This window comes from Mangifera indica, chromosome 4 (assembly GCF_011075055.1).
Source record: "Mangifera indica cultivar Alphonso chromosome 4, CATAS_Mindica_2.1, whole genome shotgun sequence".
Lineage (NCBI taxonomy): Eukaryota > Viridiplantae > Streptophyta > Magnoliopsida > Sapindales > Anacardiaceae > Mangifera > Mangifera indica.
Window position 1 is genome coordinate 13,414,065 of NC_058140.1, and position 17,784 is coordinate 13,431,848.

General features: G+C 34.4%; 3 protein-coding genes across 9 annotated transcripts; 1 reads left to right on the plus strand and 2 right to left on the minus strand.

Moving 5' to 3' along the window:
• Nucleotides 1–231: 231 nt before the first annotated feature.
• LOC123215027 (EPIDERMAL PATTERNING FACTOR-like protein 8) lies at nt 232–1,684 on the minus strand. 5 transcript variants are annotated; one of them, XR_006501937.1, is made up of 4 exons: nt 1,393–1,438; nt 830–847; nt 595–738; nt 322–511 (listed from the first exon to the last, which is right to left on the minus strand). XR_006501937.1 is itself a non-coding variant. In XM_044635063.1 (2 exons), the coding sequence occupies exons 1-2, from the start codon at nt 689–691 to the stop codon at nt 267–269; spliced, it is 342 nt and encodes a 113-aa protein (XP_044490998.1). In that variant the 5' UTR covers nt 692–823; the 3' UTR covers nt 232–266. The 5 variants fall into 5 exon arrangements, 1 of the variants encoding a protein (XP_044490998.1); XR_006501939.1 differs by having other exon boundaries at nt 595–726; nt 1,393–1,407; XR_006501938.1 differs by lacking the exon at nt 830–847 and having other exon boundaries at nt 595–726; nt 1,393–1,684.
• A 4,928-nt stretch (nt 1,685–6,612) lies between these two features.
• On the minus strand, nt 6,613–7,053 carry LOC123214310 (auxin-responsive protein SAUR68-like). The gene has a single exon (XM_044634068.1). The coding sequence runs from the start codon at nt 7,051–7,053 to the stop codon at nt 6,613–6,615; it is 441 nt and encodes a 146-aa protein (XP_044490003.1).
• A 2,462-nt stretch (nt 7,054–9,515) lies between these two features.
• On the plus strand, nt 9,516–17,646 carry LOC123214101 (alanine--tRNA ligase, chloroplastic/mitochondrial). Of its 3 annotated transcripts, none has more exons than XM_044633826.1 (13): nt 9,523–9,755; nt 10,745–10,855; nt 10,956–11,164; nt 12,646–12,824; nt 12,976–13,054; nt 13,141–13,275; nt 13,426–13,575; nt 13,741–13,851; nt 13,957–14,859; nt 14,959–15,231; nt 15,838–16,047; nt 16,549–16,706; nt 17,072–17,646. In XM_044633826.1, exons 1-13 carry the CDS (start codon nt 9,647–9,649, stop codon nt 17,406–17,408), a joined length of 2,964 nt encoding a protein of 987 aa, XP_044489761.1. In that variant the 5' UTR covers nt 9,523–9,646; the 3' UTR covers nt 17,409–17,646. The 3 variants fall into 3 exon arrangements, with proteins under 3 accessions (XP_044489763.1, XP_044489761.1, XP_044489762.1); XM_044633827.1 differs by having other exon boundaries at nt 9,621–9,755; nt 10,748–10,883; nt 12,626–12,824; XM_044633828.1 differs by lacking the exon at nt 16,549–16,706 and having other exon boundaries at nt 9,516–9,755; nt 17,072–17,222.
• The last annotated feature ends 138 nt before the right edge of the window (nt 17,647–17,784 follow it).

Here is a 17,784-nt window from a genome sequence, read left to right on the forward strand (position 1 = left end):
TTTCAGTTCTGTTTTTTCGAATTTAACCGTTTTACGATATATCGACTCCTATTTTTCAGATTTCTGAAGAATTTTTCGATTGTTGCCATTTTAGGGTATTTCAACTTTTAGAATTCGAGTTTCAGTTCCGTTTTTTCTATATAAATAAATAACTGATAATATAATAATGTAACGTGTAACTATATAAATAAATAAATAATTATATATTTTTTATCAAAAAAAAGATAGAGATACCCAAATTGTAGAAATAATATTTATTTTAGTGTTCAAGGGTCATAGATCTTATCTCCACATTTGCATTTCCACACTTGAGCATAATAATAACTCTCAATATAATCTTGAAGATCAATATTATTTAGTGCTGCTCTTGGAGGCTTTTTACTGTCATCAATAAGTACAAGAGTAGCCATGCAAGGCCTGCAATTAAAGCACTTGTTTGCACAAGCTGGAGGGCTTGAACCAAGTTTCATCTCGAAAAAATTCTTATCATCATCACTAACTTCTCCTGAAACTGCATAAATTACACAAAAACATGCAAGTTATTATTAACCCTAATTAAGCTTGAAAATAATATAATCACTTGATATTCTTTACCAGATTTTGGTGACAGAAACGAGAGCAAAAAGATGAAAGCTGCAGTGAATGTTGCTTTCGGCTTTGCGCCATGTGGGAAGTTTCTTAAAGGATTCATCACTATGATTGAGGCTTTTTTTTGTAAATTTTTTCCTGTAAGTTAAACTGAAGAAAAATTGAAGTTAAACTGAAGATGAAAGCTTGTAAATTTTTTCCTGTAAGTTAAACTGAAGAAGTTTCTTAAAGGATTCATCACCATGAAGTTTCTATTCATCTGCAGAAAAATTTTTTCCTGTAAATTTTTTCCTGTAAGTTAAACTTTCTTTTAAACTTGGCGAAAGGAACAAAACACAGCAGAACTTAAGCATGGAAACTTGCTTTTAATGTATAGAGAAGCAAAAATGAATTGTCGATTTTGGAAAACATTTTGCACAAATGCAATCCATATATTTATGATAGGTAAATGTAATATCTAATGAATCTCTGCAGATGAATAGAAAAAGCCATCTGTTATCTTTATGTACTGGAAATATCGTTTGACCGTGGGAAACACTGTTCCCACGGTCAGACTGCCGATCCTTTGGCAGCCATTTTCGGCCAAATTTTGATTGTTTCGGCCTCCGATTTTCACATAAATCAAATCTACACATTATATAACACAAAACCCCTCAATCAATTCAACGAAAACAACCAAGAATTAAAACATTTTAAGCATTGTTCAAATCGAAACCCTAAAATTTCAAACCGCAAAATCTCAATCAAATCTCAATAATATGAGCAATAACTTGGTTTAAATAAGATTACGGGATATATACTAACCTTCTTTGCCATTTGCGGCTGCCGGAAAGCAAGAAAATCGGCGGAAATGTGGTCCGCCGTGGGATGAACGTGGAAAGTTTTGAGTTTTCTTTGAAATGTACAGTAAAATCGCAAAGATTATCGTGGGAAATAAGAAATTTGGCTGTGTTTATATATAAGGGCATTGTTGTAATTTCGCAAAACCCACGGCGACGTGAGAAATTTCAAGAAAACCCGACGTGGGATAAGACTTTCCCCGACGCCCCAATAGTTTAAAAAAGCTAATTTACACCCCTAAAAAAATTTCAGTGTCTGTTTGACGTGGGAGAAATTGCTTGACGTGGGAAACACTGTTCCCACGTCGGACTGCCGACCTCTTCGGCAGCCATTTTCGGCCAAAATTTCGTTGTTTCGGCCTCCGATTTTCACATAAATCAAATCTACATAGGGTATTACACAAAACCCCTCAATTAATTTAATAAAAACAACCAAAAATCAAAACATTTTAAGCATTATTCAAACCGTAAACCCTAAAATTTCAAACCAAAAAATCTCAATCAAATCTCAATAATATGAGCAATAACTTAATCCAAACAAGATTACGGAAGATGTGATAACATTATTTTCCATTTTCGGTTGCTGGAAAGTAAGAAAATCGGCGGAAATGACTTTTGCCGTGGGATTGCCGTGGGATGTGGAAAAAATTGAATTTTCTTTGAATTGTACAGTGAAAATTTGTTGTGTTTATATATGGGGGCAGTTTCGTTATTTCACAAAACCTGGGTATTTTGGCTTAAACCTGAATTTTTTGGGTAATTTCGCTTAGACCCCTTTAATTTTGCCTAGTTTTTAAAATTTCCCTTTTTCAAAACTGACCATGATGAAATTGTAATGTTACAGGCAGTTTTTTCGAGCTAAGGGACTAACAAATGGTGATCGGTTGTTTTATACAACATCGAGGCCTAAAGGCACTTCATCTGTTGTAGCTTTTTACAAGAAATAGCTTCAACCACATTATTTTGCCTGGCAACCAAAAACAAAAAGTAAATTTTGTCTGATTTTCACCATTGTAATTCACCAAGTACGGCATTTAATACTGATCATCAACCGAAAGAAACAAACGAGAAAGAAGAAATACAGTTTACACAGATTCCCAAGCCTAAGTCCAAAGATTTAACCCAAAATGGCTCCGGGAATGCACATTAAGTTTTGGCAAGTACTTAAAAAAAAAAAAAAGGGTTTTGGCAAGCATTAAATGACAGAAGCATATTTCTTTGGAAATATAAATTCAATATGAGAATATAATATATATATATATATATATAGAGAGAGAGAGAAAGAGAGAGAGAGAGAAATTTCCGGGTAGCTCCCTAATAATATTGCAGTAAATTAAATTGTCTTCTTGTAACATTATTTTCTGCATGCTATTATTGAAACTATTCCTTTTTTCATTTTTTAGCAAAAGGACCAGTTTTCTGCACGCCATTGAAGATGTTGGCTTCTTATAAAAAAAATTCTGCATGTACTGTTGAAGATATTACTTAACTTTTATTACAAAAATACCCATTTACTGCATACTATAGAAGATATTGCTTTATTTATTTTAGTAAAAAGGGCCACTTGCTTCGTACTATTGAAGATATTGCTTTATTTTTATCATAGAAGACCACTTGATGGGATTTCTGGCATGCATGAGTTGCTTTGAGTTTTAGGCAAAGCATTGAAGGAGAATAAAGAAATATAGGAACCTTAACTACCTCTAACAGATGAGAAGCATTGGAATTTTTAGAAGAAATCTAGCACTTAATATTTTTTTTTCACAAAAAAACAATGATGCTAAATTGGTTTTTGTATGAAAAATCTTCGTGGCAAAACCAATGATGTAATAGTTACAGCTCCAATGAGATTTTACATTGTGTTTCATATGTCAGCAAATACTAACAGAATTTGCTTTCCTTCCTTAGTGTTAAATATTTATATATGCTTGCAGGTGTGTAAGAAGAGCCTTCTCTAGATCCTCAGGAATGCATTTTTTCAACAATGGCTTGACATACTCCAGAAAGGCACTATCACAAGGAAATGTGATAGGTCCATCTGTTGGAAGTCCGAACTCCTCTTCAGATATTCTGAATAGCTCTCTGAAGACCCCTGTGCTGAGATATTCCAAGGGAATTGTGAACCGAGTTCCATCAGTGGTGTACACAACAAAATGGCCTCTATTAGCAATCGATGAGGTCTGGTCTGCATCGCATCCTGGAAACAGGATTCTAGGGCTATGCCCATAAGTTGGCCCTAGACATGTCCAAGGAGTAAGGCTATGCCCAAAAGTTGTGCGGATCATATTGGAGAGCTTTAGAGTTTGGCCTAGAAGATGGCGCACGAAAATTTTTTTAAAATAATTTCAAAAATAAAAATAAATAAATTTATAATACACCAAACTGATACATTAAAATATGTGGATTGATCTATTAAAAACATACGAAGACATGACCTAGAGGGTCTAGGTAGTGTCTCAAGCTTTGTTATGTCGTGGGTTGGCACTATCTACAAAGCTCAGTATAGCTAGACAAATCGCATTGAAATTGGCTTGGCACAGCCCATGACTGTGTCCACTTGGCGCACTTAAATCATGCATTAAATCGCTCAGGCATCAAAATAAAATTCCAACAAATCATAGGGTTTATGAAGCAATGTTCTTGCCAGTCCAAAAGTTTGCCGACCACCACAGAAAATCTGAGTCTTCGAATCCTGCCTGTGTAAACAAAAAAGACACAAAAAGACGAAGAATATTTCGCCAACAGTAAGAGTGGGTGTCTACAAGGTTCAAGATTTTGTGCTTATATTGAGCCATAGCAATAATACTTTTCCTGATTGCCTTGTACATATCAGAATGAAGGACATCACATAGAAATTGACAAAGAACAATAAATTTAATATAATTTGCATAAGCGGCTGGTTTATATATATATATATATATATATATAAAAGAGGTAGTTCAGCAGCCCTCATTTTTTAACTTGCTCCTTAGGATTCACTTGTCTCTATCGCCATTTATATGCATTTTCTAGGTGATTCTTAACATTTTGGCTATGTCCTTGAAGAAGTTTAGAAGAACTAGAAATAATATTATAAGAAAAAGATTTTCTCATATCAGATTGGGAGCTAAAACTAAACTACTTACTTTCAGGTTTGAGCTCAGCAGTTCCCAATTATAACTCAAATTCTCAAGATGCAGCATAAATGTCGTCATGAAGGGAGAATGAAATATAAGGAGTGTCAAGGTTAGAATAATAATAAAAAAATAAGAGATAATAAAAATAATAATGAAATCTAGAAGGGTCAATGGTCGAGATAATAGTAATAATTCCTTTTTTAATTTTCACTTCATCAAGTGGTATAAAAAAAAAAAAAAGTACAATTTTTATCAAACTAATGATCGAGATAGTAACCATTATAAGTAGAGCATAAAGGCTATAACAACAATTGTTATATAACATCTTTGTTTAATAATCATCCAATTGTCAATATATTATCAATTTTAGAAGCACGATTTTATTTTTAGAACTTGTAATTCAAAGTGCATCTTGACACTTTAGAGCTCAGACTATTTAACTCTTCTTTTTGTTAGGGTTATGCCCTAAAATACAATTGTTTTCTAAAATAATGTGAACCATTGTTTTATAAATAAAAATGTTTTATTTATAAGGCAATAATCTCCCTTTTTTTATACATATTCACATGCATTTACATAAATGATCAAGGTTCCAAAACTACTGTGAATAAATATAATTAATCCGCGTTTTTAAGTAGTTATATGGGAGACACGTGATTTTATCATAGGTTAAAATTCTGTTCACAATCATGAAATGAGAGTTGGGTGCTTTGTTTCTGTAAAGTTTTTGTGTTGTCTACCTTTGTAGGGTAACTGTTAGGATCCTGAGTACAAGACATGGACTTGGATCCCACATTAGAAAGTATAGACAACTAGTGTGGGGTTTATATGGTCTTAGACTCTCTCATCTCAATAGCTAGCTTTTGATATGTGGTTTTCCTAAGGTTCGTATAATTTGGTATCAAAGTCATTACCATGTCTCCTAGTTGCAATCGTGCAGTACGGGTGGTGACGCCGGCATTGCAGTATTCCCCTGGGGCTAGCAAGGAGCTAGCACACATTAGAAAGTACGGATAACTAGTATGAGGTTTATATGACCTTAAGCTCTCCCATCTCAATAGTTAGTTTTTGATGTGTGGTTCTCCTAAGGTTCGTATCATTTGGTATCAGAGTCATCATTATGTCTCTCAATTGTAATCGTGCGGCACGGGTGGTGACGTCGGCATTACAGTGTTCCCCCGGGCTAGGAGGGAGCTAGCGCACAACCAGCCATCGTGGGCGCCAGAACTGTAGAATGTGGTGATATGTTAGCATCCTAAGTGCAAAGTATGAGATTTGGATCCCACATTAAAAAATATGGGCAACTAGTGTTGAGTTGATATGACATTGGACTCTCCCATCTCAATAGCTAGCTTTTGAAGTGTGATTTTCCTAAGGTTCGTATCAGTAACAAGTTTCGAAACACTAAAATGGGATTTTATGATAGACATATTTGTGCATAAAAAAGATGATTTAACCTGGACGTGAAATTTACGATTATATGATGTAACTATCCAAACAAAAATAAGAACTTACCTTAATCTGAGTGGATTTAAACTTTGTTCTTCTGCCAGAACAAACTCCAATAACCATATCATGCTAACAATTGTCCTTACTCCTTAGTATAGAACTTCTGAATTTTAAAGGTTGACAGAGTTAGACATGTCAAACAAAGTCTTCCTCATAAATTTAAATGGGGGCAGCTGGATACAGTAGGCGAAGTATAATAATTTAACTTTGACTGATGGCCCCCGTTTATGTTTGCATAAACTTTGCTTCTATATTCAAGTAGTCATGGTGCTGTATAGTCTCAAATTGCCACTGGCCTTAATATCATTGCATACCTTTGATGGCTATGTGAAAAATGAGACAAACTATGATGATAATTATTAATTGAATTTTGCAAAATCATATCGGATATTTGAACTACAGTGGCCTGTGGCTGTATTGTGCAAAGACTTACTCAGAATGTTGCTAAGGCTAAATGCATTCAGTTTACAATGAAAATAAGTATGCACCGTTGAATGGTGGACTCATGTGTATGATACAGAAGTTTCGAATATTCACAAAATGCAACACCTATGTTATAATCAGCTGCAAACAAATGACTGCTTTCCTGTAAATTCTCGAAGGAGTGTGGCAGAAGATGTGCAATGACTTGTGGTTATATAATCGATAAAAGCTTTTTCGGAGCCTTTATCTGCACTGTGTTTGATCAGAGAGACTATGCATTCAATGGAAAATGCATCAGAGGCCAATGTTATTGGCCCATCACCTGATATTCCAAACTCTTCTTCAGATACTTTTAAGAGCTCAACGAAGATGTTGTTGTTGAGATACAACAAAGGAATTTCTAAACGCTTTTGATTTGTGGTGTAGACAACAAAATGGCCTCTTCCAGCTACTGAGGGTTTCTTAGGGCTATTCACATTCAATTCTTCCTTGGTTCTTAGTACGGAGATTGCTTTTTCCCCCTTGGCCATCTTCTTCAGCTTCCTTACCAGGCAGGTAGGTTTCCTGGGGCTGATCATGTTGCCTTTCTCAGTAAATTAGACGTCGATAACTTTTATCAGGAAGAAGCAAAGATATTTGGATTTGTCAAACCTCAAACTGGTACTAGTTGCTGATCATATGGATAGAAGTAGGATACTAAATTGTATAGGCAAATGACTGAGAAACAAAGACAAAACTTTTATCCATGCAGATTTCTTCCGTTGTGAAATTTTCTATGCAAAAGAATCTGGTTAGTTATACAAGAATCGGCATGTCAGCTGTTTGCAGACGCCGTTGAAATTAACATTTCATAGGAGAGCTCATCTCTTCTGTCTTATGGTAAGGGACAAAAAGCAGCCCCTATCAGTAATGGTGATGGTTATAGATAATCTCTAAGCGCCATGCAGAAGAGTTGATATCAACTAGGGAAAAACTCACAAGAAGTGGAACTACCTTCAACAAAGGCTGAGAATTTAATTGAAAATTGACTTGGAAGGAACTGAGGTGATTTTGTGTGTTCACTTTGTGCTCATTAATTAAACTTAAAAGGGCAAGAGATTATGAATGCAGAGAGGAATTTTTCTTTCTTACTCGGATACACATGCAACACCAGAAATCCATTCATATTTTCCGTTAGCATAAGTCTCCTTATAGAGGAGAAAAAGGAGAGCAAGATGAATTAGCCTATTACATCTACTACACTTCTTTATCAAAATTTAAGTGCAAACCATGGATCACCATCCATTCTTACTAAATATTGCACTACCCAAGGTTATCCATTACAGTTTTACCTAACACCATGCTGGCTAAAGATTACAATACCAAAAATATCTTGGATTGTGGAGTCTCCAAGTAAACTCTTATGACATCAATAAATTTCTTCCTAAAGAAGATTACATCACCACATACTAAATGTAAAGGAAGATCATGAGGAGGAGATAATCTTTTTGCAATTTGTCCTTTACCATAAGACACAAGAGATGTGCTCTCCTATGGAATGTTAATTTCAAGGGCGTCTGCAAACAGCTGACATGCCGATTCTTGTATATAACTAACCAGATTCTTTTGCATAGAAAATTTCTCAATGGAAGGAATCTACATGGCTAAAAGTTTTGTCTTTGTTTCTCAGTCATTTCCCTATATAATTTAATATCCTACTTCTATCCTTATAATCAGCAACTAGTACCAATTTTTCACCTCTTTCAAGTGGTGACATGTAGCAACGGAAGTGAGTAAAGCATTTTGCATCTCTTCAAGTATGCGTCCTTGGGTCAATGAAATGACATAATCCAAGAGGCTGCTATCACAAGGCAATGTGATGGCTCCCTGGCATGGAAGACCAAACTCTTCATCTGACATTCTCAACAGCTCTATGGAGACATTTTTACTCAGATATTGCAAGGGAACCATGATCCTTTTCTTATCATTTGTGTACACAACAAAGTGGCCTTTACTAGCAACGGAACTTCTTGGATACAAGATTCTCCTTCACTTTGCAGATGCCATTCAATTCTCTGCCACTACCATGGCAATTCAATGAACCTTTTTGGGAAAGTACCTCCCACACAAAAAAAAAAAAAATGATAAACGAAGAAGCCAAGCCCAATATTAAAATTCGATCCCTAACAAATCCACCAATTTGGGCTTTCCTATAGTCCGATTGATCTCTTTATTTTATAGGGTTTTTAAAAAAAAATAAAAATCAAATGTTCATCAAAGGTTTGATAAAATAGTAGTTATCATTCCTTTAGATTTAAAAAGTCAAATTTTTTTCCATTTATGAAATATTTATATCATTTTATCCTAATGTTATAATATAAAATTGTAAGTTTTAATTTTTAAAACTTATTAGAAGACAAATAAACATTTCTTTATTTTATTTTTTAAAATTATCTTTATATATTTTAAAAATATATTTATAATCCTAATAATTTTAATATGATATTTATATTATTAATTTATTACGTTTTATTCATTTTTTATGTCATTATAATTTTTAAAAACTATTAAAAAAATTAAATTTTTAAATTTTTAAAATTCTTTCAAACTCTTTTAAAATTTTAAAGATCTCATAAAATTTTTATTATCACCCCTAAATTTTTAAAAAATTAAAATATAGTCTGAATGTGTGATTGCATGTCATTAACACTCTTATATATATTTGTATGGATATTTTTTGAATTTTAATTAAAATTAGTATGAGTTAGAGGTATAAAAATTATTAAATGAATTTTTTAAAATGCAATATTATTTAATTAAAGGTTTTTTAATATTTAAAAAAATAATAAACTTTTTAATAAATTTAATATATAGGGAAGAAATTGTCTTTTGCAAATTTAAAAGGTTAAACCTTGGTCGTAAATAGTCATTTAGCTCTCTCTCCCTCTTTTTTTTTTTAATTATTATTATTCGGTGTTGAGGCTATTCCAAGAGAATAGACAATTACGGTTTAACAAATGGGTTTACAAAAATCTAAAAGTATTGATTTGATGGAGCAGAGCAGAAGAGGGATAGAGAGGGAGAAATGAACATGTGGACAAGCAACAAAAAGCTTATCTTTTTTACATCTTATATATATAAAGGCCAAGTTGAAAAATAAGTGGATATTGAATTTCACACGGAGAGACAGCCATGGCAGGCTTCACTCTCCCATACTCTATTCATGGCGGGATATCTCTCTTCATCTCTTTACCTTCTTCTTCAACGCCGACAGCAAATTACACTTCTGCCCTCTGCGGTGGTTAGTATTGCCTCTGACGTCTACAGTTCATCCTCTGTGTTAATGTTCATGCTTTTTTCCTAATTTGAGGAAAAGTTTCAAATTTGATCAGGGATATTGATTTAGTTTTAACTGTGGTTTGATTCATTTGAAACAACCCCATTTAGTTTTAATTGTGAATATTTTTGTTTGTTGGTTTTGTGTAGCTGTGTTACTGGTGTGGTTTTAACAAATAAAAGATAAAAAGTTTCAAATGTGTCACTATTTGTGCAAATTAAAGAACTTTGAAGTGTTATTCCAATAATTTGAAATAACCCCAGTTGGCTTTTTAGTCTTAAAATTGTTTGGTTTGTCTGTTCTTTTTGCTGCATGATTTCGCATGTAAATTGCTTTTGTTTTTGGTTATCTGTTTTGAGCTTCTTAAATTAGTACAATTTGAAATAACCCCAGTTGGTTTTTCTTTTTTCCTGGAAACTTGATGAAATTTGAATCCTGATGTTAAACAATAACCCCATCTGGTTTTAGTAGTGAATTCACTCTTTATCTTATTGGGTGTTTATCGTTGGGTTGTTTTGAACATGGTAAAAGCTTCAAACTTGGATCTTTTTTTGCAAGTTAATGAACTTTAAACTGGGTTTTTGCTTATTTGAAACACATCCCCATTTGCTTTTTGTTGTGAAGTCCTTTTGCCTACTTGCTTCCATATATTATTTTTTATTAAAACATGGAACTAGGTATATTAGTAATTAGTAAAGATAAAAGGATGGACAACCAGCTGTCCACCACAAAATAGTAAAATGAACAGATGAAGCAAAATCTAAGAGTATAAACTTAAATAGCATATGTTGTATCAGTATGCCTACTGTATAAATTTTGTGTCTGATATATAACATCATTGAACATCTCCTTTCTTAGGATCTTATTTATTTATTTAAATTACACTAAGATCCTTGTGGCTGGTTTAGGTCTTTAATATTCAGTTATTCTATCTTGAATCTTGGTGGGATTAGCAGGATTTGTTACAGGAACAATCAATCGATTTTCCCCAAGTATTCTGCATTGTAGGCATTGTCTTCAGAGGAGAACCAATGCTGCGAAGTTTAGAAAAAAAAGCACATCAGGTTGCCGTATTTAAATAGTATAAAAATTGTGAGTTGGTTTTCGCAATTATCTTCAGCTTCTATCTGCATAGGATATTGTATTTATTTAGTTGCTTTTCAGCATCAATACAGCCTATGACTGAAGAACTAATGGAAGATGAGTCCAAGGATATCCCAGTGAGTGGGGATTCCATACGTCAAAGATTTCTTGATTTTTATGCTTCTAGAGGGCATAAGGTTCTTCCTGGTTCTTCTCTTGTGCCAGATGATCCCACTGTTCTACTGACAATTGCAGGAATGCTTCAATTCAAACCTATATTCCTCGGACAGGTATGGAAAAATTTTACTTGAAGTCCACCAAGATACAATAAAAAAATCAGGATGGCATAAATTTAAAATTTCAGTATTTTGTTACCTTTTGTTTGTTTATCTATTATGGCAGTTTTTATCTTTGCTTTGTTTGTTTCACTCAAGCCTTTTTCGTTAGTTCTTTATGTTCCAAGTCTTTTTAAAATTGTATGAAAGAACAAGAGATGGTTAAAAGTCATGTTGATAAGGACTTGCATCTGCAACTCTAATTCAATCAACAACACACCAATAAAAAAGCACACAACCAAACAGAATTAATCTTCTGAGTAAAATAGAATGGAACAAACAGAAAATTGGTATAAGGAAAAGAAAACAATGTTGGTAATAAGAGTTGTCAGCTCCTCCCAAGGCTTGTAGCCTCATAATCAACCAAAGGCTACCCAAAAACCAAAACAATATTTTTCCTCTCCCTTCCTCATTCCAGTTGTCTCTTTTTATTCTTCCAATATCTTAATCTTTAAATTCTAATATCAATTATAACTCTATCAGTTATTCAAATTCATGTATCAATTATTAATCAATAATTAATTTAAAGTGAGAATTGGGTTGAATTTTGAGTAAGAATTGAGCAAGGTCTTGGGTTGGATAAGTGAGGTTTTGAATCGGGTCTCTTTAATTCCTTTTGCTCTTTTTTAAGTCTTCCTACTCAACCACCTCCTTTTTTACGGCTTCCTTCTTAGCTTCCATTCCTTGTAGCACCCTTTCATTGTTTTAAATTCATTGGTCAGTTTAACCAACCTGGATTCCATAGCTTCTAGCTTCTCCTTCACTACCTCTCGACCAAACAAAATTAATCTTCTAAAGGGTAAATATAAAAGAGAACAAACAGAAAGATGAGAAATGGAAAACAATGCTTTGCTCTTTTTTATGTCTTCCTCCTTAATCACCTCCTTTTTTACGACTTCCTTCTTAGACAATTGTGATGGTGGTGGTAAGAGCAACACTTTCCATTTCTTTTAGCACTCTCTCATTGTCTTAAATTCATTAGCCAGTTTAACCAACCTGAATTCCATGGCTCCCAGCTTCTCTGTCACTACCTCTGACCAAACAAATTTAATCTTCTATAAAGTAATAATAGAAGAAAACAAACAGAAATATGAGAAATAGAAAACAATGCTAGTAACATAAGGTGTCCCAAGGTCGTAGCCTCCTAATTAGCCAATGGCTGTCCAAAAACTCCAATATCATAATCTTCAAATTTAAATATCAATTATTATTTTATCAATATTTAAGTCAATATCAATTATTATCCTATTTATTATTATGCTAATCTTTATTAATCAATATTATCCTGACACATGCCAATAATATTTAGTTGATATTGTCTAGATTGATTGTGTGTATGTATATGTGTATGATTTTTTTGTAACATGTCTGCTAAATTTTTGTTAGTTGTCTTTTTCGTCCTTGTCTATTCAACAGGCTTAACATAACCTTTTCAGATGCCCAGGAAAGTACCTTGTGCTACAACTTCTCAGAAGTGTTTACGTACTAATGATGTGGAGAATGTAGGCCGAACTACCCGACATCACACATTCTTTGAAATGTTAGGAAACTTCAGTTTTGGAGATTACTTCAAAAAGGAGGCAATCCAATGGGCTTGGGAGTTATCAACTGTAGAGTAAGCTTCAATCGATTATTTTCAATAAGCTACAATTCTTCAGATATATTGTTTGTGCTTCTTTGTGAAATGACAATAACAGTCTCATGGTCATTTACTCATCATTCTTTTCTTTTGGTAGCAAAGTTTATTTATATGCATACTGTTACAGGTTTGGGTTGCCAACCAACAGATTATGGGTAAGTGTATATGAAGATGATGATGAAGCTTTTGAGATATGGGTTAAAGAGGTAAGCTAGACAGGGACTCATCGCTTCTTATACATTTAGTTATGAGAGCTCCCTATATGTGATTTAACAATACAGGTTTGCATCAGGTTGGGGTTCCCATTGAGCATATTATAAGGATGGGTGAAGATGATAACTTTTGGACCAGTGGAGCTACAGGTCCATGTGGCCCATGCTCTGAAATTTATTATGACTTTCATCCTGAGAGGGGATATTTGAATGTGGTACGATGAGATGAATCCAAGTGAATCTAGTTTATCCATATATTCCCAATTTTACTTATCTATATTTTTCATTGTGAGGGGAAGAAGGGATTTTCTTTAATGATTATTTTTTCATATCTTGTCTTTCTTCTATTTGGAATCAATTTCCAGGATCTTGGAGATGATACTAGGTTTATAGAATTCTACAACTTAGTTTTCATGCAATATAACAAAAAGGATGATGGATCACTTGAACCCTTAAAACAAAAGAATATAGACACTGGTCTTGGCCTGGAGCGCATGGCCCGCATTCTTCAAAAGGTATCCAATACTTGGAAGTCCACCGAATTTTTCATTAGTAAATGAGCAATCTTTTTCAATTTACATGTTAAAGCAAAAATGTTTGAATTGTTGGTTGCTTACTTCTATTCTAACATACACATGTTAATGTCAAAAGCTCTAATGTTAGTCAACTTTCCTTTGCAGGTTCCAAACAATTATGAGACTGACTTGATTTATCCCATTATAGAGAAGGCCTCAGAATTGGCAAATGTCTCATATCATCTGGCTGATGATCGTACAAAGTTATATCTGAAGGTTTGTTTTCTTCAACATGTTGAAAGAATTTGTACTGTTTGATTTCACAAATAGTCCTTTCATGGGACATAGGCATCATTCATATAGAATTTTTGTTTTCCACAGATTATAGGAGATCATTCACGTGCAATTGTTTATCTAATATCAGATGGAGTTTTCCCATCAAATATTGGTAGAGGTTACGTGGTGCGGAGGCTTATCAGGAGGGTTGTTCGTACGGGTAGGTTGCTTGACATAAAGGGGGACTGTAGGGGTAATCCTGAAGGAGCATTTTTGCCATCCGTTGCTGAAAAAGCAATAGAATTAAGTACCCACATTGACCCAGATGTAAAGGCTAGAGCACCTCGCATTCTTGAAGAGTTGAAAAGAGAAGAACTTCGTTTTGTGCAGACACTGGAAAGAGGAGAAAAGCTACTTGATGAAATGCTAAAAGCTTGTAAGAATGAAAAGAATCCTGTTCTTGCTGGCAAAGATGCCTTTCTTTTGTATGACACATATGGATTTCCAGTGGAGATAACAATTGAAGTGGCTGAGGAACATGGCATTAGTGTAGACATGAAAGGTTTTAATGATGAAATGGAAAACCAAAAGCGTCAATCCCAGGCCGCGCATAATGTTGTTAAACTTGAAGTTGGTGATAGTGCAGATCTTGCCAAAAAAATTCTGGACACCGAATTTCTAGGATATGATACACTTTCTACCAGAGCAGTTGTGGAGAGCCTCCTGGTTAATGGAAAACCAGTGATAAAGGTTTCTGAAGGAAGTGATGTGGAAGTTTTGCTAAACAGGACGCCATTTTATGCTGAATCAGGTGGTCAAATAGGGGATCACGGTTTTCTATATGTTAATCAAGGTAAAAACCAACAGACAGTCATTGTGGAAATAAATGATGTTAAAAAATCACTAGGTAATTTGTTTGTTCATAAGGGCACTATTAGAGAGGGAGTTCTAGAGGTTGGCAAAGAAGTGGAAGCTGCAGTTGACCCAAAACTGAGGCAGCGAGCAAAGGTACTAGCTAACTGTAGGTTACATTTTCTTCTCCCTAATTCTGATGTTTAAGTACCATAGGTACACTATATACTGGAGATCAAACTTTGATTTTTACAGGTTCATCATACTGCTACCCATTTGTTGCAATCTGCCCTTAAGAAAGTTATTGGACAGGAAACATCACAAGCTGGTTCACTGGTGACTTTTGATCGTCTGAGGTTTGATTTTAACTTCCACCGACCACTTTTTGATGCTGAGCTTGTTGAAATTGAAGGATTGATCAATGGATGGATTGGGGATGCCACACTTCTTCAAACGAAAGTCATGCCACTAACTGAAGCAAAAAGGGCTGGAGCAATTGCAATGTTTGGAGAAAAATATGGAGAAGAGGTTAGAATTTTATTTGAAATTATGGCAACCACCTAGATTTAAATTTTACCCACCCAACCTACCCACATTCATGTTTACTTTTATTGTTCCCTGGGAATATCATTGACTGCATCATACATCAACAAAGTGATTTAATTCAGTTAATTCAGTAGTGTGCATATCCTAGTTGGTCTTATCAGTACCAACGGTGGCTATAAAAAGGTTAAAAGATTGTAAAAAATAAAAATTATATTCAAGTTTCTATTTTAAAATTGTTGAAATTACTGACTGATGAATAACATGTTCAGAATATTTTGGATGTTATCCCTGCTGCCATGACACTTGTATGTCATCATGTGATCACCTGTTGTAGATTGGGCACTTGAACTGCTGCCATGTAGTAAATTTGAACTCCATGTATGAGAAAGAAAAATTACATTTTAGAATCAGTGCAATGGAAACAAATATGGATTTTGAATTTATACTTGGATTCTTGGAATAAGTCAGAGGAAGGTGATTTGACTTGATAGATTTATCTATATAAACATCAGAAGGAATATATTTTTCACCGTGGTTTTAACATGCAATAGAAGCCAACATGTTTTTATTTTTTCTATTTTGTTGTAGGTACGTGTTGTGGAGGTTCCAGGTGTATCTATGGAACTTTGTGGTGGAACCCATGTCAGCAATACTTCTGAAATACGTGCCTTCAAAATAATCTCAGAGCAGGGAATCGCATCTGGAATAAGGCGTATAGAAGCTGTTGCTGGTGAAGCTTGCATTGAATACATCAATGCCAGAGATTATCATATGAAACAACTTTGCTCCACTCTCAAAGTATGTTTACTCCTTATGAACATGTATATGTTTAAACCTCTCTGGCACATGTTTGTAGTAGTAACATTCCCGCGACGTGAGGTAGTCCACATATATCAAATTGCCTTATCTTTTAGGGGTACAGATTTTCATAATCTGATAGAGCTTGATCGTTATTTTCCTTGAGAGAAGTACCTGACCTGAGTCCAGAAGCCTTTGTGTCCAAATTGCATTTGGTGCTCCTTTTGCTTTTATATATTTTATATTACTGTTGAAAGATATGATGCACTAGAAGAGGTCATCCAGAATGAGAAAGCACATTAAACTTTGTCACTCCAAGTTAAGATGGTTAATTTTGAGCATATCCAGCTGTCAGGAGGAATTTATGGTGGTCCAACTTGTGTTCATAGAAGCACTCCATAGGTTCTTTGACGTTTCAATTCATCAGTGCTTTTTTTCTTTTTTCCTTGTAAATCTTACAAAGGTAAATATAGAAGTGTTATATAATGTAATGTTGTGAAGGTGAAAGCTGAAGATGTAACAACTAGAGTACAAAGTCTTTTGGAGGAGTTGCGAGCAGCAAGAAATGAAGTTGCTGCTTTGCGTGCAAAAGCAGCAGAATACGAGGCATCAAATATTTCAAGCAAAGCATTCACAGTGGGGACCTCAAAAAAGATTCGGTAATTATCTGCAATAGTATAAACATATATGGTTGCACGGTTGTAATTCTCTGACCCATTCATCTAATCAACTTCCCTGGAGAGAGCTTGTACCTAAAAATAGGAGGAAAAACAAAGGAGAGGAAGAGGGAGAGGGAAAGAATCAAGAAACATTGAAGTCCACTAGGTGTTGCACTATCAAGTCATTATCTTTTATATACAACACTGACACTGATATTTCAGATACTTAACATTTACCAGCTGCATACATTAGTATTTCTTGATCTTCTATACAAGTTAAATTAAATTAAAATAATACAGAATTCTGTTGTGTAATGGCACCTTCAAGGATTTTTATTTTTTTATTTTAAAAAAAAATGTTACAGGGTGCTTGTTGAGTCCATGGACGATATTGATGCTGATTCACTAAGAAGTGCAGCAGAATATCTGGTAGACATGCTTCAAGATCCAGCAGCAATAGTTTTGGGCTCCAGTCCGGAGGAAGGGAAAGTGAGTTTGGTTGCTGCCTTCTCTCAAGGAGTTGTTGATCTGGGTATTCAGGCTGGAAAATTTATAGGTCCCATAGCTAAGTTGTGTGGTGGAGGAGGTGGTGGCAGGCCCAATTTTGCTCAGGCGGGTGGGAGGAAGCCTGAGAATTTATCAAGCGCCCTTGAAAAAGCTCAAGCGGATCTGGTCTCAATTCTATCTGAAAAGGCAGGTTGAAACAAATTACTCAGATGGTCAAGAAATTACATACACCAATTCTTCTGATGGCTCCTTGCAATATGGATAACATTTGGGGTGACCAGACATCTACTTATTATATATTTTGGCTAGATAAAGAAGTGTAGATTATTGGTTTGTTGCGTGACCTTAGTGATGCATGCTATACATTCAACACCAATTTGTAAAAGCTTCTAGCCTCTATAAGTTATGGTTCCTATCATAGTTGACAAAGAAAGACTTCAAAATTATTTTTAATAGTGTAGTAAGCTAACAATGGTTACTGAAAACTGAAGCAACAAACTAGATATGCAAAACTGTCTGTTGGATCTCCATCTAAACAAATGGAAAGCAATAAAAAAAAATACGTTATACA